The 27,711-nt window shown below is 44.0% G+C and overlaps 9 protein-coding genes across 9 annotated transcripts; 5 read left to right on the top strand and 4 right to left on the bottom strand.

Moving 5' to 3' along the window:
* Positions 1 to 909: 909 nt before the first annotated feature.
* Positions 910 to 2,145, top strand: BGW36DRAFT_403081 (quinone oxidoreductase). The gene is made up of 2 exons (XM_046218879.1): positions 910 to 1,768; positions 1,819 to 2,145. Exons 1-2 carry the CDS (start codon positions 929 to 931, stop codon positions 2,038 to 2,040), a joined length of 1,062 nt encoding a protein of 353 aa, XP_046078142.1. The 5' UTR covers positions 910 to 928; the 3' UTR covers positions 2,041 to 2,145.
* Positions 2,146 to 4,160: 2,015 nt separating this feature from the next.
* On the top strand, positions 4,161 to 4,640 carry BGW36DRAFT_353924 (uncharacterized protein; the record flags this gene model as incomplete). The annotated part of the gene is made up of 1 exon (XM_046213477.1): positions 4,161 to 4,640. The coding sequence occupies one exon, from the start codon at positions 4,161 to 4,163 to the stop codon at positions 4,638 to 4,640; it is 480 nt and encodes a 159-aa protein (XP_046078141.1).
* A 904-nt stretch (positions 4,641 to 5,544) lies between these two features.
* BGW36DRAFT_284673 (putative DNA polymerase V) lies at positions 5,545 to 8,696 on the top strand (the record flags this gene model as incomplete). The annotated part of the gene is made up of 5 exons (XM_046210252.1): positions 5,545 to 5,919; positions 5,979 to 6,573; positions 6,623 to 7,413; positions 7,459 to 7,776; positions 7,827 to 8,696. 5 exons carry the CDS (start codon positions 5,545 to 5,547, stop codon positions 8,694 to 8,696), a joined length of 2,949 nt encoding a protein of 982 aa, XP_046078140.1.
* Positions 8,697 to 8,821: 125 nt separating this feature from the next.
* BGW36DRAFT_286671 (MOSC domain protein) lies at positions 8,822 to 9,955 on the bottom strand (the record flags this gene model as incomplete). Its single annotated transcript, XM_046210436.1, has 1 exon — positions 8,822 to 9,955. The coding sequence occupies one exon, from the start codon at positions 9,953 to 9,955 to the stop codon at positions 8,822 to 8,824; it is 1,134 nt and encodes a 377-aa protein (XP_046078139.1).
* Positions 9,956 to 12,444: 2,489 nt separating this feature from the next.
* Positions 12,445 to 14,558, bottom strand: BGW36DRAFT_14630 (putative GABA permease). Its single transcript, XM_046209475.1, has 5 exons — positions 14,322 to 14,558; positions 14,211 to 14,271; positions 13,914 to 14,146; positions 13,021 to 13,863; positions 12,445 to 12,965 (listed from the first exon to the last, which is right to left on the bottom strand). Exons 1-5 carry the CDS (start codon positions 14,404 to 14,406, stop codon positions 12,598 to 12,600), a joined length of 1,590 nt encoding a protein of 529 aa, XP_046078138.1. The 5' UTR covers positions 14,407 to 14,558; the 3' UTR covers positions 12,445 to 12,597.
* Positions 14,559 to 17,166: 2,608 nt separating this feature from the next.
* On the top strand, positions 17,167 to 19,596 carry BGW36DRAFT_393109 (Cupredoxin; the record flags this gene model as incomplete). Its single annotated transcript, XM_046217777.1, has 10 exons — positions 17,167 to 17,257; positions 17,322 to 17,453; positions 17,525 to 17,577; positions 17,630 to 17,697; positions 17,808 to 17,967; positions 18,115 to 18,432; positions 18,486 to 18,629; positions 18,697 to 19,059; positions 19,119 to 19,349; positions 19,417 to 19,596. The coding sequence occupies 10 exons, from the start codon at positions 17,167 to 17,169 to the stop codon at positions 19,594 to 19,596; spliced, it is 1,740 nt and encodes a 579-aa protein (XP_046078137.1).
* Positions 19,597 to 20,705: 1,109 nt separating this feature from the next.
* BGW36DRAFT_393108 (putative HAD superfamily hydrolase) lies at positions 20,706 to 21,607 on the bottom strand (the record flags this gene model as incomplete). Its single annotated transcript, XM_046217776.1, has 2 exons — positions 20,706 to 21,416; positions 21,479 to 21,607. 2 exons carry the CDS (start codon positions 21,605 to 21,607, stop codon positions 20,706 to 20,708), a joined length of 840 nt encoding a protein of 279 aa, XP_046078136.1.
* Positions 21,608 to 22,123: 516 nt separating this feature from the next.
* BGW36DRAFT_422067 (putative tetratricopeptide repeat protein 1) lies at positions 22,124 to 23,049 on the top strand (the record flags this gene model as incomplete). The annotated part of the gene is made up of 3 exons (XM_046219654.1): positions 22,124 to 22,219; positions 22,271 to 22,885; positions 22,936 to 23,049. 3 exons carry the CDS (start codon positions 22,124 to 22,126, stop codon positions 23,047 to 23,049), a joined length of 825 nt encoding a protein of 274 aa, XP_046078135.1.
* A 595-nt stretch (positions 23,050 to 23,644) lies between these two features.
* On the bottom strand, positions 23,645 to 26,868 carry BGW36DRAFT_367707 (putative zinc finger protein). The gene is made up of 5 exons (XM_046214904.1): positions 26,627 to 26,868; positions 26,512 to 26,566; positions 24,435 to 26,464; positions 24,186 to 24,386; positions 23,645 to 24,132 (listed from the first exon to the last, which is right to left on the bottom strand). The coding sequence occupies exons 1-5, from the start codon at positions 26,727 to 26,729 to the stop codon at positions 24,050 to 24,052; spliced, it is 2,472 nt and encodes an 823-aa protein (XP_046078134.1). The 5' UTR covers positions 26,730 to 26,868; the 3' UTR covers positions 23,645 to 24,049.
* Positions 26,869 to 27,711: the final 843 nt, after the last annotated feature.

Below are 27,711 nucleotides of genomic sequence, written 5' to 3'. Positions count from 1 at the left end.
TCGTATGTGGGCTCACGTTGTCCCTTGCAGATGTATTGGTTGTCATCTCAGATCGTCAATTGGCCCGGCCACAATTCCACTTCGGTATCTAAACATTTTGGCATGAAACCCTTCCGGCGAGAAAAATGATGAAACACCGAAGACACAAGTCGATATAAAAGGACGAAAACTATTGATCCCTGCGTTATACCATCCGAAGGCCCCTGACTAATGTTGCTTTCATTACGACGTATTTGTTGGTGATAAAAATGGAATTTCCTTTTCGAGACGACCTTTCTATTACCAAATCGTACCACATGTATATAAATTATTATCACTACAACCGTGGCAATTACCACTCCTGTTAGTTCAAAATGTTCAAATGATCAAAATTTTTTTTTAAGTTGAAGTAAAATACAGTCCAAATAGTTACTGAGATAGAGAGAATAAATATTAACAATGGATTCTCAACTCGAAATTTAAACATCCACCCGTTATGCCTGTAACTGACTCATTGGCTACCTGTTCGGTGCGCTCCCTAAGCAGTGCCTCCGGAGCCTAATAGCAACGAAGCGGACCTTTTGTACGTGTTGGCTTCAATATGAATATAATCGACTTCCAACTAAAGATTATATTAAGATTCATTCATAGCACTTAGGGTTCTTTTTAAAGTAAATTCTTCAATCATATCAAGTCGTCACTACCACATTTTGTATATTGACCATCAAACTCTTTTGGCAATAGCAATAGTTTCATGTCAAAGTTGATACAACAATTGAGTGAGATTAACTAAAAGCATTGAGCACCGACGGTTAATATTGTGTTCAATGCTGCTTGCTAAGAGAAACATCCGAGGTAATATTCGGGTGGGGCAGAAGTGACATTAAATCAAATAAATCAGATAAAAAAAAACATAAACACTTCTCATTCCACCCACTCCCTATAAAAGATGGAAGCCGTCCAAATTACCAATTTCGTATCTTCTATCTCCGAAATTCAGCCAAGTATCATTCCCCGGCCCCGAAATCCTCAGCGTGGCGAGGTTTTAATTCGGGTTCATTATGCAGCAGTGAACTATGTGGATCTGCTCTACGCCAAAGGGAAACATCAGAACAACCGCACTCTCATTCAACCGCCATTTACACTCGGCTTGGAATTTTCGGGAGTTATAGTCTCATTGGGTATTATTGATGATCAAAAAGAAGAACACGATAACGCCTTGAAGATAGGTGATCATGTATTTGGGTCGGGAATTGGAGCCTATGCGGAGTTTATCCTAGTCTCGAAACGAGCTATTCGTCGGGTCCCTCAGGGTTGGTCTTTAGGAGATGCCGCTACCCTGGCTGCAACCGCAACGGTTGCATATGGTGCCATTTCTGCTCGAGCGCAGGCGAAAAAAGGGGAAATAGCTTTGATCCATGGAGCTGCTGGAGGCATTGGGGCATATGCATGTCAAATTGCCAAAGCCTTGGGTCTTAGAGTGATCGCTGGCGTGCGGAACAAAGGCGACGACGACAAAATGCGCTTTTTGACAGATTTGGAATGTGTAGATGGCATCGTCCAAACTAGCCAGGACGGCCGATGGGAAGATGAGGTGATGAACATGACTAGTGGAAATGGAGTGGACATTGTTATTGACACTGTCGGTCTGGTTCGAAGGAGTATACGAACGTTGAAACCATTAGGTGGTAGAATTGTGGTGGTTGGATTCGCGGGCAGAGATGACAAGAGTATAGAATCGATACCGATGAATGCTGTTCTTCTAAGACAGGCACAATTGCTTGGATATGTGGGTTTCCAACTCGGTATATAAAGAATAATAGGCTGACTGGCTCTTAGAGATATGGTGCTACAGACAGAATTAATCCCGAGGAGACTAGACAGATACATGACGGGTTAATGAGTCTTATTGAAAAAGGACTCATTAAACCAGTTACTTACAAGAGGAATTATTCTGGTATACATGATATTACTCAGGCATTGTTAGATCTAGAGTCACGAGAAACCTGGGGCAAGATCGTTGTATCTATTACACCTGACGAGCTCAAGGCAAGCCTTTAGAGTCTAGTAATTAATGATTAGCCAAATGGGTTATCCTATTATATGCTGCCGTTATATAAATTGTCTAATAATAACCATCAGTGTTTGTGAATATTATAATGAAAGCAGTATCAGATGATCCCTGAAACTCGATTCCCAATTGGAATTATATTCAAGACGACTATCAACTGAGAGGATAAAAATTTAGTCTTCGGTCTACATTCTCGGACATTAGACTGAGTCTACAAGAGCAAATACTGCTCCACTAGTTCTTTCTCTATATACAAGCATTTAGAGGGTAGTTTCTTATCTTTCATTCTTGTGTAAAGATCCACACTCATATTAGTCTGTACGCACCAAATTCTAATGGGAAAAATGACAAGAAATTTAAAAACGAGGCTGTATATATAAAATCTAGGTATATGCACAAATTTTTTCTAGGGTAACAAAGCTGAGATTTTGAAATCAGGTAATGAGAATGAATCAAACTGCCAACATGAATGGTGCAGTGCTCTTTTTTTCAACAGTTGAGCTTTTCTTGGCTCAAGCTTCCAAGTTGTTCGCATACGGTTAATAAATAGTAATCAATTTAATAAGCTCATTTTATAGTATCATTGATTTTCTAATATACAGTAAACTTGATGATGCGGTTAATTCACCTGGGTATCTCCAGTCGTCTCAATGGAGACCATCGATGTCACTCTCGCAGCGATTTTCTAAAGACAGATTATATGGAGGGTTGGGTTTTCATAAGTACCCTTTGAATCTAGCATCCCAGCTACGCAAACATTTGTTCAAATGATGTCTAATCTACCTCTTCTTAACCGTAAATAATTTGCTTTAGTATTTTAGAGTTGAGTCAATTCCTACAACCATCTCACACTCTCTTTCAGGACTACCCAAATGCTTGGAGGGAAAGGCTTATTAGTAATATTATTAATCTCATACTTTTCGAAGGTCGAACGTGAACTGATTCAAATATGTCTTGTAAAACCTCCGTGAAGGACACAAAATTCATGGCTGTTAGGTTGTGAACCAGAGGTTTGTTTGAAGAATTGAAACCAAGAAGTAAACTCTCGAGAATAAAGACCTTGTATGGGATTTCAAACTTGCTGATGCATTTAACTCGTTTCAAAAGTGCATCTATACCAAACTATTCCTGATCCAATAACCCACGCTTTCTGCCATATGAGATAGATGAAGGTGGAGACTTCTTGGTTGTTAGATGGGGTTATTGCTCCGTAAGGTTTTTCTTTTCTTTTTCTTTTTCCCTACGTACTTCCTCCAACAAGAACATCTGAACTGATGATGGGCAATCCACTGATAGTATTCCAGTGAAACATCACAGCATTCATTGTGAGGGCTCTGCAATTCAGGAATTAACTCAGAACCTGTACTCCGGAATTTGCATTAACTATTTGACTCATTATGTTCTATAATTATACAACATGATGCCTAAAGTATTTTATTCACTGAGGACAATGGCAAAAGAGGTTTAAAAGGTTTTAAATGAGACGACATGCCCGTTAAGCAAGCTTCACAGGATTAGAAGGATGTGTTAATTTCAGTCATACTTTCTTTCATTACACTATCTCAGATATGAATAATAGCTACGGAGACTAGATATGTCATATTATATCAAACAATGCCATTCATACTGTACCAAAAGTTTTTAATAGCTATAAAAATAACTGAAACAAATTTCTTTATGAAGTAACATGTCCCTTTGAAAGCTTTTAAAGGAGGTTCAACAATATCTTAATAATCCATAAAGAGCGGCTTTAATATAAGTTCATTATATTATATGAATAAAATATAACAAGTGTAACTAATCCAAAGGCTTGAAAGAAGGCGATGGTGTAAGAGCACTGGTATTGTCAAGTCATAATATTATCTATCATCTGATATTCATATATCTTGACTCACTAATATTCTGACGCAGATTTCTGGCTCAAAGACACTCCTCTCTCCTTTATAACATCCCTTTTTTTGCAACCATTTCATACTCTTTTTCACAGCTATCTGATAAGTTGCGAGATCATCTAACAGTCCTATTAGGAACTCAATTATCTATCTATTACTTTCAGACACTGAATTTGAGTCTACAAATTTTGCGGCCATTTTCTTTCCAACATCTAACGATGGCTCCTTCCAGACGTCAAATTCGAGCACTGGGTAAACTTGCTACAGCCGTCAATGAACAGTTGATAGAAATTTCCGGGAGTATTCCACAAAATCAGCTTAAGGAATTCGAACTGTTCGTAGCGGCAGCGGGTTTTTTTTCAAACTGGGAGGAGAAAATCAGCGCGCTCAACGGGACGTTCAGTCTCGCACAAATAACTCTGTTTGATCCGACTTCTGCTTCACTAAACAAGTTGAACTCTGCAGTGGATGAACGTGAGTTTTCTCGGCTAATTTTTGATCGTGAAGAGGTCATTCGTAATTGTCTGATGATATCTCCAGTCTCCAAAATTGTTGGATCTGAGGAAACGGATGCCGCCTCGAAGCGTAAAGATCTGATAATGGAAATGGCTGAATCCGTCCAGAAACTTTGCGAAGATTGGCAGGATAAGTGGTCAAAAGAAGGTGGCAAGACTCAGGAGTCTACAGAACAGACTTAGTCAATTAGTACATCAACAGGCTCTTTTGGCGATCTTCACAAGGTCAGAAAGTCTTGTTGATGTCGGTCTTCCTTTCTATTATTGCATGTACATTATTTCTGTCTCTAGCAATAGCTAGACTAGATCTCTGATATCCACCTGGGCAATGACACTTCTATTCTATAAAATCTTTTCTCATTTATCAAGATTACTGACCTTCGTTTCCTAATTAAGTAATACACTGCTTGGAAAGCTCTCGGGCGGATTGATGAGGAAAGACATATTACAAAGTCTGAATAATTGAAGTTGGATAGATCGGTCAAGGTGTAATGCATAATGCACATTCAATGGCTGTTCATCTATATGTTTAATGTTGACTCACATTCTGACTCAAACGAATCACATCTTGCTTTTACCCACCCATAAATTGATAAATCCTTTCCCACTTTCCGGTTTTATGCTAAAAAAGGCACGACTGAAATGAAGAACACCGTCTGCGAAGAAGTTGAGAAGAAATTTGGTAAAACGAAGGCGTAGATGTGTTCCCTTCCTAATTCATGTACTCAAATCACATAGAGTACATATGTACTGTTATAGGGCTTTCCTTAGAATCAGGGGCCTCGTTTTATGATAGGACAAGGTGGCGTGAAGAGTTTGCAGTTTCTCGTAACACAGTAGCAAGGATTCTTTATAAATTCATTTTTTGTGGAAAAACAATGAAACTAGAACATTTCTTAGTATCAAAATAGTGTAAGTACTTCTGCTTATCGGCGATCTCTTATCGGACAGCGCTAATCCCGATTAGGGGCTCTGCTTGAACCTTGAAATTTTTTCCGGCAAGTGCGATCGACAACGACTCGACCACCACAGATTACAAACAAGCATTCCTCTGCATACCAGGCGCCCCTGTCGACACGCTGTGAATATGTCGCACAATGCCAATTCCAAAAAGCGCCGCCGCGAACCCTACAATGTCGATGTTAAATTGGTCGAAATCTACGAAGATCTCGCCAACGAGAAGGAGCAGATCCGCCTGAAAGCAGCGCATAAATTGGTCTCGCGCTTTACCCCAGAGGCGAACCCTACCGCAGATGATGCCCAGAAAACGCTGCAGCGTCTTTTTCGGGGACTTTCTAGTGGCCGAAAAGCTGCTCGGGTTGGGTTCTCAATTGCCTTGACCGAAGTGTTGTCTCAAGTCTTCTCACCCAGCAGACCAGCAGAGCTGGATGAATTGAGTGTCGCCAAGGTGCTTGATATCTGGGAATCTTCAACTAGAGTTTCCGGAGGCGAAAGAGGACAGGTGCGATGCTTATGATGATCTGTGCCAAAGGAAAAAAGTCTAATGTCAACTTACTGCAGGAACACCGGGATCATCACTTCGGTAGACTCTTTGGGGCGGAAGCGATCGTCAAGTCATACATTCTATTTCACGATTCAGCTTTTGAGCACTGGTTGAAATTCTTGACACTAGTTTTTGAACTTTGCAAAAAGAAGCCGTGGCTGCGAGAGGAATGCGGCTGGGTCTTCTACCGTGCCATTTACGAACTCGCGTCGCAAAAGATTGATGCCCAATACGCCGAGAAAATAATTGAAGGGATATCCACGAGTGATTTGGCGAAAACTCCTGAGGGTGTAGCTATATGGCTTGCAGTGAGGGATTTATTTCCCAATGCGACTCTGCCACCAAATGTGTGGAAGCATGACGATCCGCTGGACAGCCATGATAAGAGGACGCTTTCAAAAGTCATGAGGGAGTCTTCTGCGACAGAGGAGACTGCGAAGAAAGAAGGATTAGCCCAGCAGTCATCGGGTGTGTGGTCCTCGAAGCTTCACTTTGCTTGGGACGCCGTTCTTACGAGGATATATGATGTCGAACCCGCTGAAGAGGACAAGTCAAAGAAGTCCAAAGGCTCACGTATTAGCTTTAAAGATTTTTGGGTGGAGGTTATAGACAGTAAGTCTTCTAACATATTACAGAGGTCCGATGCTAACCAATATATCAGATGGACTTTTTGCTTCCTCGTCTTCCGAAGAACGCAAATATTGGGGATTCTTGGTCTTTATGAAAATCTTAGGTGAAGCCCCGAGGCATATTGCGAGCCAGATTTTCACCAAAAACCTTTCCAGGTGTCTTATGAACCAAATGGCGGACAAAGACAGATATCTATACCGGATGGCTGTGAAAGCTGCTAAGAAAATACAGGAACGAGTGGAGAAAGAGCCAGAATTTGCCGCAGCCGCTGTAAAAGGATTGATAGGCCCATCAGGCTCTATCAATTTTGACCAAGTTACGAAATCAGATACAATCTCAAGGATTGTCGCCGAGGCTGGCCCTGAATCCCTGCAATCTATTGTTGAGCTTTTAGCCGACTCTATTGCTATACCAGATGCGGATGAGGCCAAATATGCGGCTTCTATTCGTAATTACATCTCAAGGGTATTCGTATCGGTCGTCAAAGCTCGAAGTTCTACTGGGGAGGAATACCAGCCGATCTTGGAAGAGATTCTCTCTGTTTTGGTCCGATTTGCCTATTTCGAGGGCCAGCAAGATGGTATTGCTCAACCGCCATTAGCTCAAGAAACCCAAGAACTATTCCGGGAAAAGATAAATCTCTGCATGAAGAGTCTTATCACTAATAGTAAGGACCCTGCCGGCGTGTCATATGCAGTAGTTAGACAAATTCGCAATTTTCAAAAGTCCAACGAGCACGGAAAGTTTATTATCGACATGGATGAAACTATTTCAGAGTCGGTAGATGCTGCCTTCAAGTCCCTGAAGAAGCTCTCAAGCAAGGTATGTACGACTACGCTATTGCTAGACCTTTCTAACGTAACCCAGGTTAAAAATGAAAGCGAAGATAAGAAAGATCCTAGCATTCAAGCTTTTCGACTCTTATACTCTTTAACACTCCTCGAAGTTTACAATGGTAACGGGGACGCTGTATCAATGCTTGACGAACTCGCATTCTGTTATTCTAAATTCTGGGGGGAGAAGAAATCGAAGAAGGAGGACAAGTCCGACGCGTCAAATGCATTGGTAGAAATTTTGCTGAGCTTTGCGTCCAAGCCTTCACAGTTGTTTCGTCGCATGAGCGAGCAAGTGTTTGGTGTCTTTGCGGAGCAAATCACCGCAGATGGATTAGATTCACTAATATCGGTAAGTAATTTATCTCAGCGTTGTAATATCACTATCTAACCCTAACACAGGTCGTTGAGGTTGAGGAAAGCCTTGCGGGCCAGCAAGAGATGTTTGACCAGCACGATGACGAAGATGAAGAAATGCTCGACGCAGATGGCAGCGATACCGGTTCTGACTCTGATTCCGATTCCGACTCTGTAGAAATAATCGATGCAGATGAAGAGGATGACGATGACGAAGAAGACGAGGAAGAGCTTGCTTCTTTCAATGCTAAGTTAGCCGAGGCTCTCGGTACTCATGGTGAGAATCAGGAACTCGACTCGGACTCGGATATGGACGACGATCAAATGGAAGCCGTAGACGAAATGCTTGTGAAGGCATTTCAGGCGCGCAAACAGACCGCCCCGAAGAAGAAAGAAAAGAAGGACGCTATGGAAACAGTGATCAACTTCAAGAATCGTGTCTTGGATCTACTTTCGATATATGTTAAGAAGTGCCATTCGAGCATTCTTGCTCTAGACTTACTTCTACCTCTCGTCCGCCTGAGTCGCAAAACAAAGGTCAACCAAATTGCGAAAAGAGCCAATAACATTCTTTCCGAGTACACAACACTCTGCAAAAAACACGGTGTTCCTCCCCTCAAAGCTAGAGAAGATGATGATGACCCTATTCAGGCGGTATGGGAGTTGCTCCGTGGAGTACACAAGGAAGCCACTCTCCAACGCCGGCAGATACATGCCTTGGCAGTCAGTCAGGCAAGCTTGATTCTTGTCAGGGCGCTGGTGGCGCATGACCGGCAGAATATCTCTCAGGTCGTGGACATCTATGCTGATACATTAAAATCTCAGTTGTCGAGCGAAAACTGCTTTATCAAACCGAACTTCTTCGCGGACTGGAATGCCTGGTGTGTGGAATATGGAAAGAACCTGAGACGGTAATTATATGCCTTTTGATTGATAGGGGTGAACGATTGTATAGGTACAAAACAGTCAGTGATCAATATAGAATTAGCTGGATACAAATAGCAGATATTAATATCATTCATACGGATTGACTAGTTTATTCAGAACCCAGCAATGGCCCGATGTGAATCAGTTTGTCTCAGCACTTCTAGTTTCATACCCACCTCAACCTCACCCTCACGTCTAGGGCAGCTCAGCATGCCTACACAGGGCTTAGTTTTGTATCCCTCATCAACGCGACGATACGAATAGAGCGTATTCCATGGCTCGGTCTTGTGTCTCTGCCCCGTGTTTGGTTCGACATTGGGAACCAGGCAGCGACCGCAGCGAGAAACAATATCGGCAACGATTGATTTCTGTCCATTCTTCTTATTGGGATCTGAGAGCCGAACGGTTTTCCACTTATCCTCCGACCAGGGAGCATTGCCCTGAATAATGATATTAGGACGGAATCGTTCAATTGTGAGTGTATTCTCGCCCTTTTTCACAAGTCGTGAATTGAGCTCGGCAATCGACGATTCGGAGGCAATCAAGATAGGCATTTGGTCTGGGAAGTACGTCGATTGCAGACGTCCGAGATTCGCTTCATTGCCATTGCCACGTAGGTTACGCGGCGTGGGCCCTTTGTAGACTAGGTAGACTGCCTGGTCTAGAAAACGAGAGACAACCTCGTTTACTTCCGGTCCGTAGATATGCCCATCGGTTTGCAAGCCCCAGATTTCGACGTTCCCAAGCGTTGTGTTTTGCTTGAGCCATTCCGCTGTGGGACGCGCTGGAATTTTGATCACGGTACCGTCATCGGCACCACCAGCATTACAATCATCTTTTGCGGCGCCAGCTGGGACGCTGATTAACAGATTCTGTCCATCGTCACTGATGGCGGTGTTGATTAAAGTCATGCGGGGGTTGTGCCGGATAGTCACAAATTTATTTGTCTCAGCATCGACGAACATCCATTGACGGTCGAGGTCGAGGCCGTGCAGACGCACAGTTGTTTTGGAGACTGTGAACCCACGGCATGATTTGATGGGATAGACTCGCAGCCCAACGATGTCGTAGGTTTGATGGTCTTTTCTATCGAGATGAAGGATGGCGTTGTCATAGAGGAGGAGTATGTCGGATTTGAGTTTGCGAAGTTGTGGTGCAAGAAAGTGAGCGAGAATTGGCAGGAAGAGCACGAGAGCTGCCAGACCTATAGGGAGGGACGTCGAGGGTAGAAGTGGCTTTATCTCCATGGTGATTACACTGGATAGGGGGCTGGGAGCATTGAGGGGAAGAAAACAAGAGAATCAAATCGGGGACGAAGGAATATTTAACCAAGCTTCTATGCTTATGTGCTTACTTATCATTCCTTAGTTACCATGTGTATTCCAGGCCTTGATGGATCTAGAATCAATTGGATTTAGAGCTAGCCTATCAGAATGCTTTGGCGGTTGCATTTTAAAACTTTAGCCAATCAGAACCTTGTATTTAGCGCCACAATCGGCATTAGCGGGTTTATTGTCCGAAGTGATCAGAGCGGTTTTTACATAACTTATATTATTATTTGCGGAGTGTTAGTCTAGCATAATCCCTACAATTGGATATTGAACAGATCAAAGATCGCTGATATCAATAGCATTGTATTGTTTTTTTTCTCCCAGGAACTATTGCGCGAGGGTCAAAAAATAGTGCAAGCTTGAGCTTGTGTGGACCGTTGTTGCAAGAAGAAATTGGCGAATTGGAGACGCAAAATATCTGATCAATCTCGAAAGTTTCTATCTAGTAATACATAAAAAACGCCATAATAGAAGCGGAGGAAATCTGCTCCCAAGTTTTTAAATCAATTGGATTGCTAAAAACTAGTGGCAAAGAGTACGTTTGTTGAAATTCCCGTGGTGTGCGCATTGATATACGCTTCAATGTTATTCAAAACATTTGAAGTCCTTACCAACTGTGAACTAGTACTATAGCCTGTCCCAAATTCTGCCCTACCCATCACTCGGCAATTGAATCCATCTGTTTATAGTGGTTGGGGTGATGGCGGTGATCATAATCCCATGGTGAGCATCACCCCAGCACCTGCCATAGCTAAATAGCTCAAAATTAGACATATCGTCGATAAGCAGTTGGTGGAGTTAACGAGCTAATAAATAAGTCCATATAAGGAGGCCATGAGGTATAGGTATATAACCCCGTAATGGAGTTGGTGGTGTTTGCCACCTGGCAAACATTAAACCGATTCAGACGATTAAGCCGAGTTTTGCCGCCACAAGACCTTCAACGAATGATTTATTTCGTAGACGACAAGATATGTCGTTCAGATTACCAGCCCAACAGCGTACCCCATGTTCCCACAAGATACCCTAGCCAGGAAAGACTATGATCACATGCAGGAAATCTATGTCGGATTCGGAGTCTGGCATCTCCTACCCATACCAAAATGGAAGTCTTAGATCGGCGTGCAAAATGGTTTGTTGCTAGAGACATTATGGTCAGGCCAACTAGTGGTTTGGGCATCGAGTCAGGATCTATCAGGTCGGTGGTCATCGTTTCTTTTACCACGAGTTTTTCTGTTGTTTTCTTTTCCTCTCTGCTGATGACGTAGAATGCAGCAGGTTCTTTGATATTGTGATATGGAAAGTAGTCGAAAGTTTGATCGGTGCTGACATTTTGAGTATTATAGTCGAGAATTCTTGATATTACTAGAAGATAAACCGAATGAAAGAATTCTATTCCTGATCATGCGATTAATTGCTGCCTCGATAACTGACGCAGAGAGATGTAATCACAATTGTCAGATATTAAGCCTTTGCTGAAAATATAACAATATTCTATGCGAAAAGCAGTGAAATAAAGACCAGTTTCTACTTTGTATCCGTGAGTATTGTCTTCATGTTCATTTTACTCTTTCCTGGACCCTCGTCAAGAAGTACATGATTTAATTTTCCACTACTAGAATATTCGACCAAGGATTCAAGAACTAACTTATAGCGGCCACCAGCTCTCATTGCCTCCACTCCTAGAACTAATTATAATTTCGGGGAGACTTTATTTATGTTAATTTAATTGTTCAAAATCACTCACTTAGGAATTTTAACAGCTTTAGGGATACTCGTCTACTCCAATACAAATAAAAACACCAACAACAAGTGAATATCTCTGTAAAGGCCAATCACACTATATAGAGCCAGGAAATGATCATATATTTGCCGATTTTTCGTTACATCCTTGTTTCCTATAAAGCCAATATACTACGAATTACACCCTGACGTCACCAGCTCCTCGATATCCTACACCACCCCCTGCACATATACAGTTTTGAGTTAAATCAAGCTTGGGCAAGTTGTAAAAGGCCATACTACATTTTCAGCAACGCGGCAGTTTTGTCCTTCACCCATTTGAACCTCTGTGTCAAGGTTTCAGTTTGACAAGGGGATGTCACAAACGCCAGCAAGGCGGAGGCCAGCTTCAGTATCTCCCTCACTGTTCAGCTTGGGTGGGTATTTGCCGTTAGCAGGTCTCAGATTCCTTTCCATGCGTCGCTGCCATTTTCGAATGTTTGCTGGCACTTGATCTCTCATAATGCCTTGCATATGATATGATGGATGGGGGATCATTAGTTGTACTGGCTGGAAGAGCCCACACTTACCTAGACTAATGGCAATTGATTTTCTGGTAAGTAACAATTATGTAGATATCTAACGGGATATTTTTGGTATCGGGGAGTATTCCAATACCTTCATACTTGTCTAAAGCAATCCGAAAATCCTGGTTCAGGTTTCTAAAGCTTAAGAGGTTAAATTATACATGTATATGAGTAGGATAAACATTGAACATATGAATAGACATAGAAGTGACAAGGAAACCGCGGGAAGAATAGATACCTTGCCATGACTTAAAGCTTCTTCTCATAACTCTCTGTTGGAACTTGAACTGGGTTATCCGTCACCCTAGGAGTCCCGTTCAACTCATACATAGCATCAGGGCCTGTAAAATGTTGACGCCCAGTTGTGACCCAAGTAATGACTGCAATAAACCCAATGACACCAATGGCGGCGCTTGTGTAGTTCATCCCATCGACCGTAACTGGATAAGTAGAAGGGAAGTTGAAGGTAATGGATGCAAACAGCAGAAACAACAACCCAAGGAAATTTGCTAAGAGAGACATGGATAGTGAGAGGTGGAACGGGCCCTTCAGCTGAACCATGTGTCCAGTATAGCATCCCAATAAACGGCTTAAAAGGGCCATGGCATATGAAAGATCTGGTCACTAAGTTAGCCGATACTGTAAGGACGAAATACAAGGTTTCCAACTTACAATAGCCTTCTGTAGCGATTGAAATCACAGTTTCAAATCCAGTGGTCGTGCCAAAATCAATAGCTCCAAGAACAAGCTGGACAATCAACGTAAGAATGACAGCAGCGACAGGTACACCGCTCTTTTGATCAATTTTTGAGAGTGGCCTTGAGAATGGCAGACCATGATCGCGAGCGAAAGCATATATAGAACGAGATCCTTCTGTGAGGAGACTGTTGCTGGCCATTATGGCAATCACTGTGATTAGGCTAGCGAGGATAACACTACCAGCTGTGCTCCCGGTCGAGTCGTAAAATATCTGAATCACGGGCACGCCGGTACTGGTATTAGCAGTCCCATCAAGATCACCAATGCAAAAGCATAGCGTCAAAAGAAACGCAAATCCGGTAATACACCCCAGAACGACAGAAAATATGATTGCTTTTGGGGCTTCTTTGGATGCTGACTCCATTTCCTCGGTCATGTGAGCTGGGGCATCGTAGCAACACATACCAAAGCATGATTGAAGGAAACCTAAAATAGCTGCCATTGAAGATCCCCATCCGGTGAAATTTTGGAACTCCGTGAAAACAAAAGATGTGGGCTGTTTGTGATCATTGGTGGCTAATAGGGTGATCATGACTATGAAAAAAGAACAGATATTCCAGACCAGCAACACTCGTGATAAGCGATTGAACCAGCGCAGGCCCCAGATGTTGACGGCTGCTGCTATGAATGCCACCAGATATGCAATCAACACGTTTTGCCAGCGTTGGATCTCGTATTCTGGGAAGACGAGATTGGCCATACCAAGGACAAAATTGGCGGCGATGGAATTGTTCGTAGCTCCCATGGCGATAATACCTAATGCTATTAGATCACTACTTAAACCCGAAAAAAGGTGTCTTGTCTACCAATCAGCATAAACCAGCCCGTGACGTATGACAGACCGCGAGAAATCTTGGGGGGCGCAAGAGCTGCAACCCATGAATATTGGCCACCTGCTACTGGATACATCGAGCACATCTCGGCCATAGCGACACCAACTATCAGGGTCAGGAAGCACACCCCAATAAAACTGTAAACCATAACCGGTGGTCCGCCGGACTGCACCCCAATGATGAAGACCCCACTAAGAGCTGTCCATCTGACAAAGAAACAACTTAGGATTCTATCAATGGAAGATGATATCGGAGTATTGAATCACTTACGAGGTGACGATACTGAAGCTAAATCCAATCATGCCAATAAGGCCAAAAGATCGTTTCAGTTCTAGGTAAAAATCAATGAATAAATGTTGGTCGGGTCGCCAAATTGCTGACCTTGCTGGTACCCCATATTTTCTAACAGAACATCTTCGTTCACTTCCTCCGAAAAGGGTTCTGTCGTTGACTGCTGCTCTTCCATGTTCCTCTTTTTTTGTCGAGAAGAGATGGTTTGAATGTCAAGGTGATGCCTGTGCGCAAGAGGAATAGTAGCGCCTTTCACCTTTTATAAGTTAGACAGCTCATTAGCTGTTGAAGATATATTGAGTTGAGTTAGGGCCAACAAGTTTCAAGAGGATGATAAGAAACATGACCGTAGCTCTTTTGGGAAAGTCTAGACGACAGATTCATCCCCCTGTCCTATTACATGAAACTAAGCTTATCAATGCTTATCAAAGGGATCGGCGAGGCAGTCAATGACCAACCAATGAAATGTGCCGCTGAGAGATTCAACAATAAAAAACTACTTTATGAAAAAGCTTTTGATAATTATATGGTCTTTATGTTCCTTTCATCTGAACCAAATTGGAACAGATTATACCATGTAGTATTAGCACATAAGGTGAACTTTTAGATGGAGATGAGATGCAAAATGTGATGAATATGAGAAGATAATAATTAGTAAGATTCTCTTCCAATATTCAATCACAATATATACTTGTTTTTTTATTCTCTATAATGATAAATTCCATTCCCAGTATAACATGATGCTGCGATCAGAACAGCTGAAAAATGAATTGTCGCCTCTGTGCCTTTCCTTTACACAATCCACCACCACCGACTCGTCAGAATCACCGGTGCCACATATTTCAATATATCCTGTGATTGACGCAGGATCTGGGAGTCAGAATTGTCTACTTCAGCTTCCAGTCTGCAGGACAAGTCTTAAAAAAGTTGCTTACCACATCAATTTGATAACTCCTAAGAATAGATTTTTCCTTGTGCCCAAAATATTAATTGATAAGAATAGGAATGTTTTCAATGAATTGGAACAAGAACATCTGAGCAGGCACTATGATGGTAAGACAAGACACGAAGCTATAACATAATAATAATGGCGTAGCCAATCTCATGTCACAGTCATCATTAACTGTATTAGAAATAGAAAAACACCTTTGACATAGACTATCTTATTAGCTAGAGACAGGCAGATATACATAGGAGTACGCCAATTGAACTCTGTGAATAACACTTCAGCCCAACCCCGATTTGGCTAAATCGGGTAAGTAGTCTATACTTGATACGATGTTATGTGACCCGGTGTTGCTTGATATTGTCTCCATTATAAACAGGGGGTAATTTCCACTATAGCACAGTCGGTTTCGCCAGAGAATGTAATTTTCAAACAGTGTATTGGTACTTGATACGGTAAAGATGTGCACAAGATCAGGTATACCATGCTGTCAAGGAGGAATGCTTCTATAATACGTATCTGTCTTCAAACGCGGTTGTTTTTTTACGAATGATCTGTTTAAATCTAAAAAAAATTTAAAAAGCAGAATGTTATCATTTGGTAATATGAACTCTTCTATAGTAAATGGTATTTCTTGACTCCTAAGTGTCCGGTTAAGTTGAGGATCTTGATAGACAGATACTGTTTCTGAGATACCCGGCTCTGCTGGTACTCATTGCTGTAGCTAGCTGAGAAACAGCTTGATACGCTCTGGTCTTAATATTCTGGAACAAAAGTGCTCCATTCTGGGTCCAAAAGAAACGTGGGTTATCCAATACCTTGGCAGCGAGGTTTTTAGCGCTGGTCAATTTGGAAGTGAATGTCAAGATACAACTATTCTTACCTACAGACATAATGTCCGAAGGTTGTTCCGTGCCTCGAGTCCACTAGACATCTTGTTGTGCAAGTTTTTGAACCACTCCCATCCATATTTGTCGATAATTGTTGAGAAGAGGTATGCAACTGCGTCGTTGTCATTTGGATAAGTGAGAGCCAGTTCCCCATTCCAGGCCGGATCAACAAACGCAGAATATGAGCCAGGTACGTCGGAGCCGTTGACTATTATGAATAGGGCTACCAACTTGATTTTTAAAGAGGAGAATCCCCGAATAAGTAATATCTCCTTATGGATTATCGATGGAAGGCGATCGACATGGAACTGCCTCAACTAAGCTGAGTAAAATAAAACAAAATATGCACTAACTGGGAATGATCAAAAGTGCCACATTATGCCTTTCAAGTTGCATTCTACCCCCGATGATGTGCCGTCAAAAACAAGATTAGCGTAGATTTCCTAAGAGTACTGATTGTTATCTAAGGCTAGTGTCTCACCACTTATAGGATCTAACCTGATTTTTATGCTTTTTAACCAATCATAGAAACGTGAACTTAAGAGGGAATGACACTAGCTGTCTAGCGGCATGGTGAAGGGAACGAGGCTTGTTTTACTTAGTATTTACCACTGATGTTGATTGTCCTCACACAGCGACTCAACTTCCAACTTCAAAATTGCTCTCCATTCAACATGTGGATATTTTAGGGAGGGTTAGTTTAGGGTTAGATCTTCAGAATGATCTATTAAGGTGAGTTAGGGTTTGGTTGCTATTATATATGAAGAGTTAGAAGTCAGAAGAATGATCAAAGTTAGGCGTAACATACCAAGTAATCTGATATCGCGCTAAAGTATTTGGGGGCAAGTTTTCTGTGCCTAAAAACATTTCATAGTGTCCGTAAGCATCCATTCGATACTCGGAATGACTGACTCCATAGGCCGAGGATGCGCGAATTGTGCGTGATACCCACAATATCGTTCTTGGCTCTCGAATGCTGGTGTACATACAGATATATACGCCCTCCTTCGATATTTCTCCAGATGAAAATTACATACAGCAGGCAGACTTAGATTCTAAGCTCGTCGCTATGTTGTCAATCGCGACAGCTGTGCGACTTATGTCGTTTCTCCTAGTTGGAGGAGCACATTTATGCAATGCGGCTCTTCGTCAGTATAATTTCACTATCCATAGTGGAACAAACGCCCCGGGTAATCTCTTCCTTCATACCCAACTTTCACCCAGTCAGTTCTGTCTAATGCCTGTGATTCCTAGACGGAGTTTCTCGACCGGTCTATCTCATCAACGGGCAGCAGCCTGGTCCCCTCATCGAGGTCGACGAGGGTGATGAGCTTGAAGTATTTGTAACGAACAACTTGGCGGTGGAAAATACAATCCATTGGCATGGTGAGTTTACCATGAACTTGAGAGTCGATGTGATAGCGACGTCCAATGTTGCCGACCATCTTTCTTCCTAGGCCTCTTCCAGCACAGGACGCCGGAGATGGACGGTGTTCCCGGAGTCACGCAGGTTAGTCGTCACACATCTCCTACCGAGCGTTGCGATGTTGAGTTTTTTTCAGTACCCAATTCCTCCGGGAGGGAACTTCACATATCGATTTTCCGTGGGTGACCAGTACGGCTTCTACTGGTACCATTCACACTTTAGGGCATACTACGATGATGCATCCGCGGACCGCTGCTGATCCATCCGGCCTCCAATCGTTCTCGGCCCTTTGAAAAGTTGGCGGGGAATAATAGCGTCGAGTTGGCAAATACTTTACAGGCTGAAAATAGTGCAACAAACATCCTCCTTAATGACTGGACTCATGAGACGTCCGACACAATATACAGTCAGTACAATGAGACTGGCGCATTCCCTTTCTGTGTTGACAGCCTCCTTGTGAATGGATACGGGAGAGTGAACTGTCTTCCAGAATATATCCTTCAAGCTGGGACCGGGTTGGGGATAGGCTCGGATGGAAACAGCTCCATGTCTATGGGAAATATGATTGCACGAGACATGTCGACGGTGATGGCATCTACAATGTCGTCAATGGCTTCGGAGACTACAATGATGTCAAAATCTTCTTTAACTGCATTGCCGTCAATGATGACTTCCATGCCAAATATGCCCCTTACTCCTCGCGGCTGTACTCCGGTAATGAATTTTCGTCCCGGGTTCAATGCCAGTAGCCTCCCGCCAGACACTTGCACCAACACAACTAGCCCTCTATTGAAAATCCCTGCCAATACCACCCTAGGATGGCTGGCTCTCAATCTTGTGAATTCAGGTTCCGTCAGTGGTCTCACTGTATCGTTGGATGCACATTCTCTTTGGGTTTATGCTGCTGATGGACTTTATGTTTCACCCCAAGAAGTTCAAGTAAGTAATTTTGCCCAAGTCCATGTGAGTAAGCTGAAGAAAGGATTGCCCAGGTCCTCCATATATCACTCGGTCAACGCTATTCAGTAATGATAAAGCTTGATCAAATGACGGGAGACTACTATCTCCGATTTGCTTCGTATCCAACCGGTGATATGCAACAAGTTATCGAAGGTCAAGCTGTCGTCTCGTATAGTGTGGGTGTTGGACATCCCGTCAGGCTGCCGTAAACATTTTCATTCTAACTTGATGGAATCTTTTTAGAGACAAAACATGACGGCGATGACAACAACCATAGCACCATTGATTCAGGAAGATCCGATGTCTACATGGATGTTGCTTAATGGGTCGGCAACGGCTAACGCAACGGCACTCGATGCGACTTCTCTCCGACCCTTTGTAAGCAACGCACCACCTGTGGGTGCAGCAAACGTGACCAAATACTTTTCTCTCAATCAGACAGATATTGTCACATGGGTGATGAACGGGTACCCGTACGTGGAAGCGGAGGTGCCGGTTCTCTACGGCAACAGCTCGGATGGGTGGTTAGCCAACACAACGATCCAATTGCCGATAAATTCTACGATAGATGTCATCTTGACGATAGCCAACGATTCCATGGACGTAGTAGGACTATTCCCAGGGTTATATTCTTTCGTCAATGATACTAATTATCATGTGGACAGATGGGCCATCCGATCCATTTACATGGCCACAAGTTTTGGACCCTAGGCTCTGGCACTGGGAACTTTCCTTATGCCTCGGTGCTCGACGCACCCCAGGGTATGATAGATCTCCATAACCCAATGTATCGTGATACAGCCGATATTCCTGCGTCTGGATGGCTTGCAATCAGATTCGTCACTGATAACCCTGGAACGTGGCTCTTGCATTGCCACATGCAATGGCATCTCCTGGTGGGTTTCCGACATCCCAACTCTCATTACTAGTGCTATAGCAAATACTGACTCTACTCGCACGCAGAGCGGTTTCGGACTGGTCTTTGTTGAGGGTGCCAATGAACTACAGGGGGTGAACACAACGCAAACACCGCCTTTACCGAGCAGCGCCACGACGAGCGTCGGTATTTCGTGGTACAATGAGGCTAATATCTTAGACGTTATCCTTTCCGCCGCAGTCTGTATAGTGCTCGTGACAAACTGACAGCAAGAGAGATCATTGGCATTATCAAGTAGAAATAGCTTCGGAGTGTATGTATAAATTAACTGTACATGGTGCCATTGCTGGTTATGGTTTAAACCTTACTGAAACCGTCTTCATATGATCAATGATCAAAAAGGTGATATAATTGTGTATATGGATAATTAAAGCCGAAAAAATAGTTCTTGATGAAAGAGGTGACTAGTGTAATATATAACTAGTTAAAGGATCCTTCTTATTATATGATTTCAGGTTACAGTTTTCGTCTTTTTTTTTACGAGTCTGCCCATATACAAAAAGCATTGAGGATGAGATTCTTGCCGGGACGTATTTGCTACATACCAGTTGACACAACAAAGGCTTAATGGCTACCGTACCCGATTCTGTTGGCATGGTCTTCATTATGGTAGCCATATCTATAGTCTTCGTACCATCCATGAATTCTGGGCATTCTCTATATAATTATATAGGGTACTCATCGTTTGCATGTGTGTAGCCCTCCGTTCGATGCTCTTCGTGCTGCCTGTATATCCTTGGCCTTCAGGACACTCGGGTCTTTAGCTATGGAGATTCCTGTAGCGACAGAACCAACAGTGAACCAGAAGCAGCTTAGCCCGATAGCCATTTTTCGTCCAATCTAATCATCAAGTAACAAATGCATTTCTTCTATTCTTCATTTGATGCGGTGCAGATAAGAGAGAAACAGAGACGCACCGCGTCGGTAACAATAGGCGTAATCAGCGCGCCAGCAAATGGTAATACTAGTCCTGTTCAAATAATGGCCCTGATCATAAGCAAACAATATTAGGGTAAGGCTCGAGAATACGTTGGTCCGTAGGAATCGATTTTGAGCAACGCGTCATCATGGACATTGTTGTTATCAGCTGGCCCGACAAGTCAAGTCAGATGAAGTCCAGAGCAATCCCTCAGCTAGGCTGAGCGCCTTAGCACCGCATATCGCTTTTATGTAGGTAAGATCATGGTTTTGAAACCTTCAGTGTGTATGATGAGTATATTCAGATTCTGAGGATCGCTATACGTTCAATTCTATACCTTCTTCCTCGCGGCAATTCTGATTTTTATGGCGACAAAGTATGAAAGTGGAATAAGTCTTATGAAGGAACTGTTATACCGTACGTCTCATACGGGAAATCCTCCAATGTAGATACCAGGCGGCCCCATCCATCATTCAGTTTACCAGGCTTTCCAGAATGATTACCCCTCGATATTCTTTCTGCTTGCAGAGCTTCAGCTTCCTTCTCAGCATCTACTTTATCTTCGTCCTTATGTTCTCCAGTAAGCCCCGCTAGAACCTCCTCCTCTCGGCCCTTGTAGTAAGTGAGTAGGCCTGGATGGGGACACCAGACGACCTGCATCCCAGCCCGACGACCAGCCTCCACACCGGGAACGGCATCTTCAAAGACCAGACATTCCTCCGGTTTGATGGCCTGCTCCCCTTTAGTCTTAAGCTCTTCATTGATGGTCTCTAACGCAAGCAGATAGATATCGGGCAATGGCTTTCCACGTCCCTTTCCAATTCGAGGATCATCGCCCACAACTCTCCTTGGCTCTGGGAAAAGAGAGAAAAGATCATTTAGATGATCTGTCTTAAGGTGGTAGTTCCTCTTGTGAGACGACGTGGCGAGGGCAATATACACCGGCTTGTCGGATTTCTCCGTGGCGTGAAGATCATTCAATAGCTTGACTACACCGGGCAGAGGCTTGGCCGTGGGAAAGTATTTTTCAGCTAGAGCGACTTGTTTCGTTGAATATTCCTCCGGCGTTATGGGGAGCTTGGCCCAGTCGTGGAAGATCTTGCCTGCCTTTCGCCTCCATTGTGAGCCAGTGTTGTTCCGTCTGATGCGCGTTGGGAAGGGCAAGGTACCTCTGGGCCAGGTCTGCCTTGCAGTTGAGCCTTGACGGACCATGGCATGCTGGGCCTGCCGTATTCTTGCAGAATCTCATTCGTTACGATCGTATACTTGTCTTCTGTGTCGATGAGAAGGCCGTCCATGTCAAATAGACAAGCTTTGATGCGGGGTAGTCTAGAACGTCGCAGCCAGGTTAGCTCTGCCAGTCTCTCTGGGGAGTAGATTTGTGGGACGTACGCATTTGCCGACATCTTCGAGTGTCTTAAGTAGTAAGATAACAGCCACTGTTCTCAATGTATTGTTGTGAAATAAGGGAATGATGGCAAGTAAAGCAAATTTTCTGCTTGCGACGACCCCGCGGCAGCTACCAACAGGTTACGGGGGCGGATCGTCCCGCTTCGGCGCAGGGATTTCTTGGCAGGTTTCTTTCTTCATCTTCATTGTTGCTATTTTTGCTGTTCAATCGATAAAACTCCAGAGAAATTCATCCGAAACAGGTTATAAGATTCAAGTCGTGGATCGAGGGCCGGTCGGGACCAATTCCGCCTGTTCCTGAACTAGCGCCGCCTTCCGCAAGACCCAGCACACCCAAGATTTTCTTCCACGCGTCATAGCGAAAGACAAAGCACATCTCCTTCCTCCGTTGCTACTTCCTAGCCATGGCACAATCAGAACCACCACGTCCAAAGGAGACTGATGATGCGGATTCCGAGGACGAGTTTCATGACGCCCATTTTCCCGCCGAGGAAGAAGCTGTAGGTGGAACTTTCTCCATCCGATCGTGCTCTAGCTAACACACCGAGAAGAAATTACTAGACGAATCAAACGCCCGCAAAGACCAAGCAAACAAACAGTTTGCTGCTGCCGCGTACTCCGATGCGATATCAACCTACGACCGCGCGCTGGCCTCTTGTCCAAATTATCTGGATTACGAGATTGCGGTGTTGAAAAGCAATATTTCGGCGTGTTACTTGAAGCTGCAGGACTGGAAAGCTGCTGTTGAGTCTGCAACAGCTAGCATCGCTAGTCTTGAGAGATGTCTGCCAAAGCCTCAAACATCTGAAAACAACGGTGACCCTGTGGAGGGGGAGGGCAAAGAGAACGAAGTAGTTGAGCTTTCAGGAGACAACGAGGAAGAGGAAGCAAAACAACTTGACCGTCTCCAACAAGATGATTCTCGGCGGCAAGCTATCAAACGAATTCGTGCCAAAGCTCTTATGAGACGTGCACGTGCAAAGACAGAGCTGACCGGGTGGGCCAATTTGCAAGGCGCGGAGGAAGACTATAAGGAGCTCGCAGCTATGGATAATCTACCGCCGTCAGATAAGAAAATTGTACAAAAGGCTTTGCGTGAGTTGCCACCAAGGATACAGGTTGCGAGGGAGAATGAGATGGGGGAAATGATGGGGAAGTTGAAAGACGTAAGTGGTCTGCTCTAGAAAGACAAATCTGTCGCTGATGAGATTATTAGCTTGGAAACGGCATATTAAAGCCATTCGGCTTATCAACGGATAATTTCAAGTTCATCAAGGACGAAGCAACGGGAGGATATAGCATGCAGTTCCAGCAGGGTGAACGCTCATGATTACGGATCAATCATTTACAATGACCCACAATAATATGTGATCTAGGTATATCGGCGTTTTAACGGATTCACATTTCTTGACATCTCAGGCCGTTGATGTCCTCTAATTCTTAGTCCTTGGGAGGAAAGGGCATAATTGTGTTAAATGATTACTATTACTGCTAGCAAATACGATATATCCATGTGGAGAAAGGTCGGATATTCCGAAATGGATTCATCATCGTGCGGGGAACGAGAGGGGTTATCCGAACCTTCTCACTACTGACGAATATGAGCATGTATCCATATCTCCACAAAATGTATCAGCAAGAGCAACATGCATTTAGTGGCTCAGACCAAGAGTGGGCTTGTGGAGGATTAGCAATTCAGGAATCTCTCCACAATTCGACTATAGCTAGCATGGGGAAAATCTTAGGTTTGTTCGGGATTCAAATGAGTACAACTGCCAAACGGCCATGTACTCAGTTGATTTATCATACGATTGATATATGTGGCATCATGCTTTGGATATCAATTGATATTCAACGTAATCGCCTGTATACAAATGTTAGGAAAATCAGATAAATAACAGCATTCGAGGTGCTAATCGATTACTCTCATATATTAAAGATTGTATTCGCATGTCTTACCACGTATAAGGAACCGGCTATTGTCTATTATAATCATCCGTCCGTCACGACTATAATCGCTTGCAAAAATTGTTGCATTACAAACCTGATAGTTATCCCCGGGTATCTTTATCGTGCCAAAAACATAGTAAAATACATAATAGGACATACAAACATTATAAATCAGTAACCGAAGAACAAATCCCACGTTTTCATAATCAAAACAGCCCAAATTAATAAGTCAAGAATAAAGCAGGGGTAGCCCTTAAGTCGTCTCAGTCGTATCTTACTGTCAGTTTGACGTGTTATATAATCCATATCTTTGGTCAAAGTCCAAAGATCGCGGAGGGATCTATTTCACACTCGGTTTTCAGGATCAATTGGTAACTGAATTAGACCCGAGTGTCAAGCACGTTCTTTTCGTGTTCGTATACATCTGCCAATTTCCGAAGAACTTTGCCCATTCGCCATGTTACTGTGTGCTAATTAGTCCACGCAATTAAACTCGGATTTGGTTTTTGAACATACCCTCCCATGTCCAGGTGTCGTCAAGAAAGCTAGCCCATAATCTAGCCACGCTGGCAGCAAGTGATGAGTGATCTTTTACTCCATTGTCAACTTCCCGTAGTATCTCTACGAGATTATCAAGGTTTTTCCTTTCTTCATGATCTGGTGGGGCAAATGCTCGTTCCATTTCCACCGTGTGGACCCATTTCGTATAGAATAGCGCTACGCCATAATCAGTAAAGCATAATAGCAAAGCTACTCGACACTCACCGCAGTCCCATACCGCAATTGCATGTTCAATACTATATGTAAATGAAGCCGTTTTCTTCACAAACTCAGGTCCTTCTCGTATCGACGTTAACAAGCCGTCGAAGACTTGTGCAACAGCCTTTGTTAGGAAAGGCGTTCGGACCTGTTGGGTTTGCACATAATATTTTGCAGATCTGAATATCTCTTCTTCATTGTCACTAAAGAGTATGGAGCGGTTGAATGTGCCGCTCCTGGTAAAGGCGCGGACGTAGCAGCTCCGAAGTAAAGCCATTCCATTAAAAAGCAATGGTCGTTCAGCACCTCCCCATGGGTTCCCACCCTCCAGCAAGTTTCTTTGTTCCAATATTTTATGACATCTTGCTAGCGACTCCTCTGTTTGATTGGTGCATAGAGCCTTCATCTGCTCCTCGGCTTTGGTGTCAACAGAAAAGTTCATGAACGACTGCGTGGACTGCGTCACGTGCCACATATGTACATTGACAGCATGCATTAGAATCGTAACAGCAAAAGCCGGCCAATGGACATCTGAGTCTGGACTAAAATCTTTCCCAAAAAGTAATTGTGTCAAGGCTTGATTGACATCCATGCCGGTTTTCGCTGTCGTAGCCATTGCTTCTTTCCAGCGCTCCTCGTCAGCGGCCGCCCAAACATACTCATCCTCGGGCATCTCAATTTTCAAATCATCCGTTGTGGATATGGCGGGTGAAACATTATACGAAATCGTCAAAAGGCTGCTAACGATGAACATGCCGAAGAGTAGGCGCTTGGACGACTCACGTTCCACCCAATCGGCCCAACTCCCAGGAGGTGTATCTTGGGTAGCTAAAAGCATTGACCTTCGACAGGAGAATTCTCGGTGAAAGAAGCCTACGTTCTCAAGAGCCCAAGCTACTGCAGAGCAGTCTCCACCAAAGGCTGCCCCGACAACAAGAAGTAGTTTACATTGAACTTCCCATAACGAGCGATTGGGGGCGGTGTCAATATTTTGCAGCGCTTCATTTGCAAGCGCTCGTAGTCTATAGGCGCTGTCTCTCTCCAAGTGAAATAGGGCCCCAATTGAGCACATTGCCAAAAGTAACGGGCTGGGGGTTGCCGAAATATCGAAGGAGGGAACGTGGAAAATGGGGAGGTGGTTATTGAATGATTTGAAAAATTGATTCATAAATCGTTGTAGGCTCTGCAAGGTGGGAATCTCAATATCGTCGGCATTACGAGCGAGTCGCTGCTGAAGGTCTGCTTGTAAGAGCGTTCGCGTCTCCTCTGTGATAGCTTTTCGAGATTGGGACTCGTTGCGGGTCTTGGCATTGCGAGAGGGTCGTCCGCGTCGACGAGGCTCGGGGGGTGGCGGATTCAATACAAATATATCACTTGGAGGTTGAGCAACTAAGGAGTCTGGTGCGCCGACTTGGTTGGTAAATGATGTATGGTTATCAAGGGAGGATTTAGGGAAGAGGGAAAAAAAGTTCAGGTTAATAGGTACCGCATCAAAAGATAAGGTTGGCATAGAATCCGCTTTTGGGATGTCCATTGTGAGACTAGGGTCAAGAGGAAAACCATGATCACAGTTGAATTGATCCAGATCCTGTGGCTGCATGTGAGGCTCGTAGGGCAAATGGTGCGGGTCCATTGAATACGCCGGCAGGAGATGGTGAGGCATGTGTTCGCCGGCTGGTCCAGAAACCATATTCATGGAGTGCAGCAGGTTGGGGTCCAGTGGGAGATCAAAATCAAACCCCTCAGAAACACCGCTGACTGGCTCCGGATCGCTTATCTCAGATGAAGATGAGACGCGAGGAGACGGGAGGAAGCTCTCATACTGAATGACTGTTTCGTTGTTGATACGCATGCCCTGCTGTGATTCGGGTTTATAGTGCTGTATAGGTGGCGGTACCACAGGAGTAGCAGGGGCCCAACTGCTTCGGCTCTGGCGACGACGAGCCGGACGACTCTGCGAACTCGCTGAAGCGGCTGTCTGAGCATTAGTCCATTGCTCGGTGTGCAGTGTGCGCTCATGTCGAACGAGTAAGTCCCTAGTATCATTTAGCAGGACGATAGAGCTAGTCACCGAGGTACTCACTTCCGGCCGTATGATTTGTCGCAAAACCTGCAAGAAAATGGGCGCTCATGGAAGTCTAATACGTAGAGATTAGCGGAGCCTCACAGCCCAGTATCAAGACAGGACATCGACGTACGCGCACGCTCATGACGGATACAATGCTCGGTTCGTTTGAAGGTTCGGCCACAGATGCTGCAAGCGCGCACCCGCTTGCCTTTCTCAATTCTCTCTTGGGGCATGGTAGACGATCTCTACAGAATAATGGATACAAGAAGCGCAAATCATATGAGACGTCTAGGGATGAACTGCAAGCGCATCAAGGCAGGCCGAGAGAAACACATCAACTGAAGTCCTTCGGTGACGACTCCGAGACGGCCGGATAAGAAGGCTGGCAGTCAGACTGGCTGCGTGCGGGGAAGTTCCTTGGCGGGCCTGGGTGGGGCGTGTCCCCAATTGGATTAGCCCCACCCATGACTTGCATGCCGATCACGTGCGTGCCCACCACGCACGTGATGTCTAGTCTTGGCATTTCATTGTTTCACGTCTACACTGCCTTTCGAGATCGATATTCGCCTTCACGGATTTCTTAGACGACATTTGGCCAGCCTAAATATTTCTAGACTTCCGTAGGTCTTGAAATATTTAGCTGTTTTTGTGCTCTGTCTTTTTGCCACACCAGTCCGCTGAAACCGGGCCGGTGTCAATATTGATTCTGGCAAGAAAACATAGCCTTTTCTTTTCTTTTTTCTCTCTACTTATAGACATGTGATCATTTATTTTATAGGGCACCAAGTAAATACCCCATAAGAGAAATAAATTACACCATTTGCTGGCAGCCGATCCAACCGACAAAGCAGCCAGCCCTAATCGAAATGTGGAGTATGCGTCAGTGATAGAGGCCCAACTAACTATAGGAGATTGAGACGAAAACTTTCTCTAAACGTGACTATTGGGGAGATAAAAGACGGTGAGGCGGATAATAAAAAGAAAAAAAACCTCCTAGGGGCATGCTTACTAGGCACCCTCATTCTCATTACAGTCATAGGGCTCGGGCATTTGAAATATCACACACTCTCTCCACACTTTAACACACAACACAACCAGTGGACTTCTACAACAAGTGGCATCCAGTGGTTACATGCCTCACCTTTTGTCTAAAGTAAACTTGCCATTGGCTGGCTAAGATGGCGGTGACCGTGCGCAAGGGTGTAGAGGTATCAA

This window comes from Talaromyces proteolyticus (assembly GCF_021365285.1).
Source record: "Talaromyces proteolyticus strain PMI_201 chromosome Unknown BGW36scaffold_1, whole genome shotgun sequence".
Taxonomy (NCBI): domain Eukaryota; kingdom Fungi; phylum Ascomycota; class Eurotiomycetes; order Eurotiales; family Trichocomaceae; genus Talaromyces; species Talaromyces proteolyticus.
The sequence above is the reverse complement of the archived record's forward strand: the minus strand, read 5'-3'. Positions and strand labels throughout refer to the sequence as shown.

Coding starts and splice junctions, on each gene's coding strand:
- BGW36DRAFT_403081 (XM_046218879.1), top strand. CDS start 929: ATGGAAGCCGTCCAAATTACCAATTTCGTATCTTCTATCTCCGAAATT. Junction 1,769..1,818: donor AGGCACAATTGCTTGGATAT/GTGGGTTTCCAA, acceptor ACTGGCTCTTAG/AGATATGGTGCTACAGACAG.
- BGW36DRAFT_14630 (XM_046209475.1), bottom strand. CDS start 14,406: ATGGAAGAGCAGCAGTCAACGACAGAACCCTTTTCGGAGGAAGTGAAC. Junction 14,272..14,321: donor AAATATGGGGTACCAGCAAG/GTCAGCAATTTG, acceptor ATTTTTACCTAG/AACTGAAACGATCTTTTGGC. Junction 14,147..14,210: donor AGCTTCAGTATCGTCACCTC/GTAAGTGATTCA, acceptor TTTCTTTGTCAG/ATGGACAGCTCTTAGTGGGG.
- BGW36DRAFT_367707 (XM_046214904.1), bottom strand. CDS start 26,729: ATGCCCCAAGAGAGAATTGAGAAAGGCAAGCGGGTGCGCGCTTGCAGC. Junction 26,567..26,626: donor TATCCGTCATGAGCGTGCGC/GTACGTCGATGT, acceptor TCTACGTATTAG/ACTTCCATGAGCGCCCATTT. Junction 26,465..26,511: donor GACAAATCATACGGCCGGAA/GTGAGTACCTCG, acceptor AAATGATACTAG/GGACTTACTCGTTCGACATG.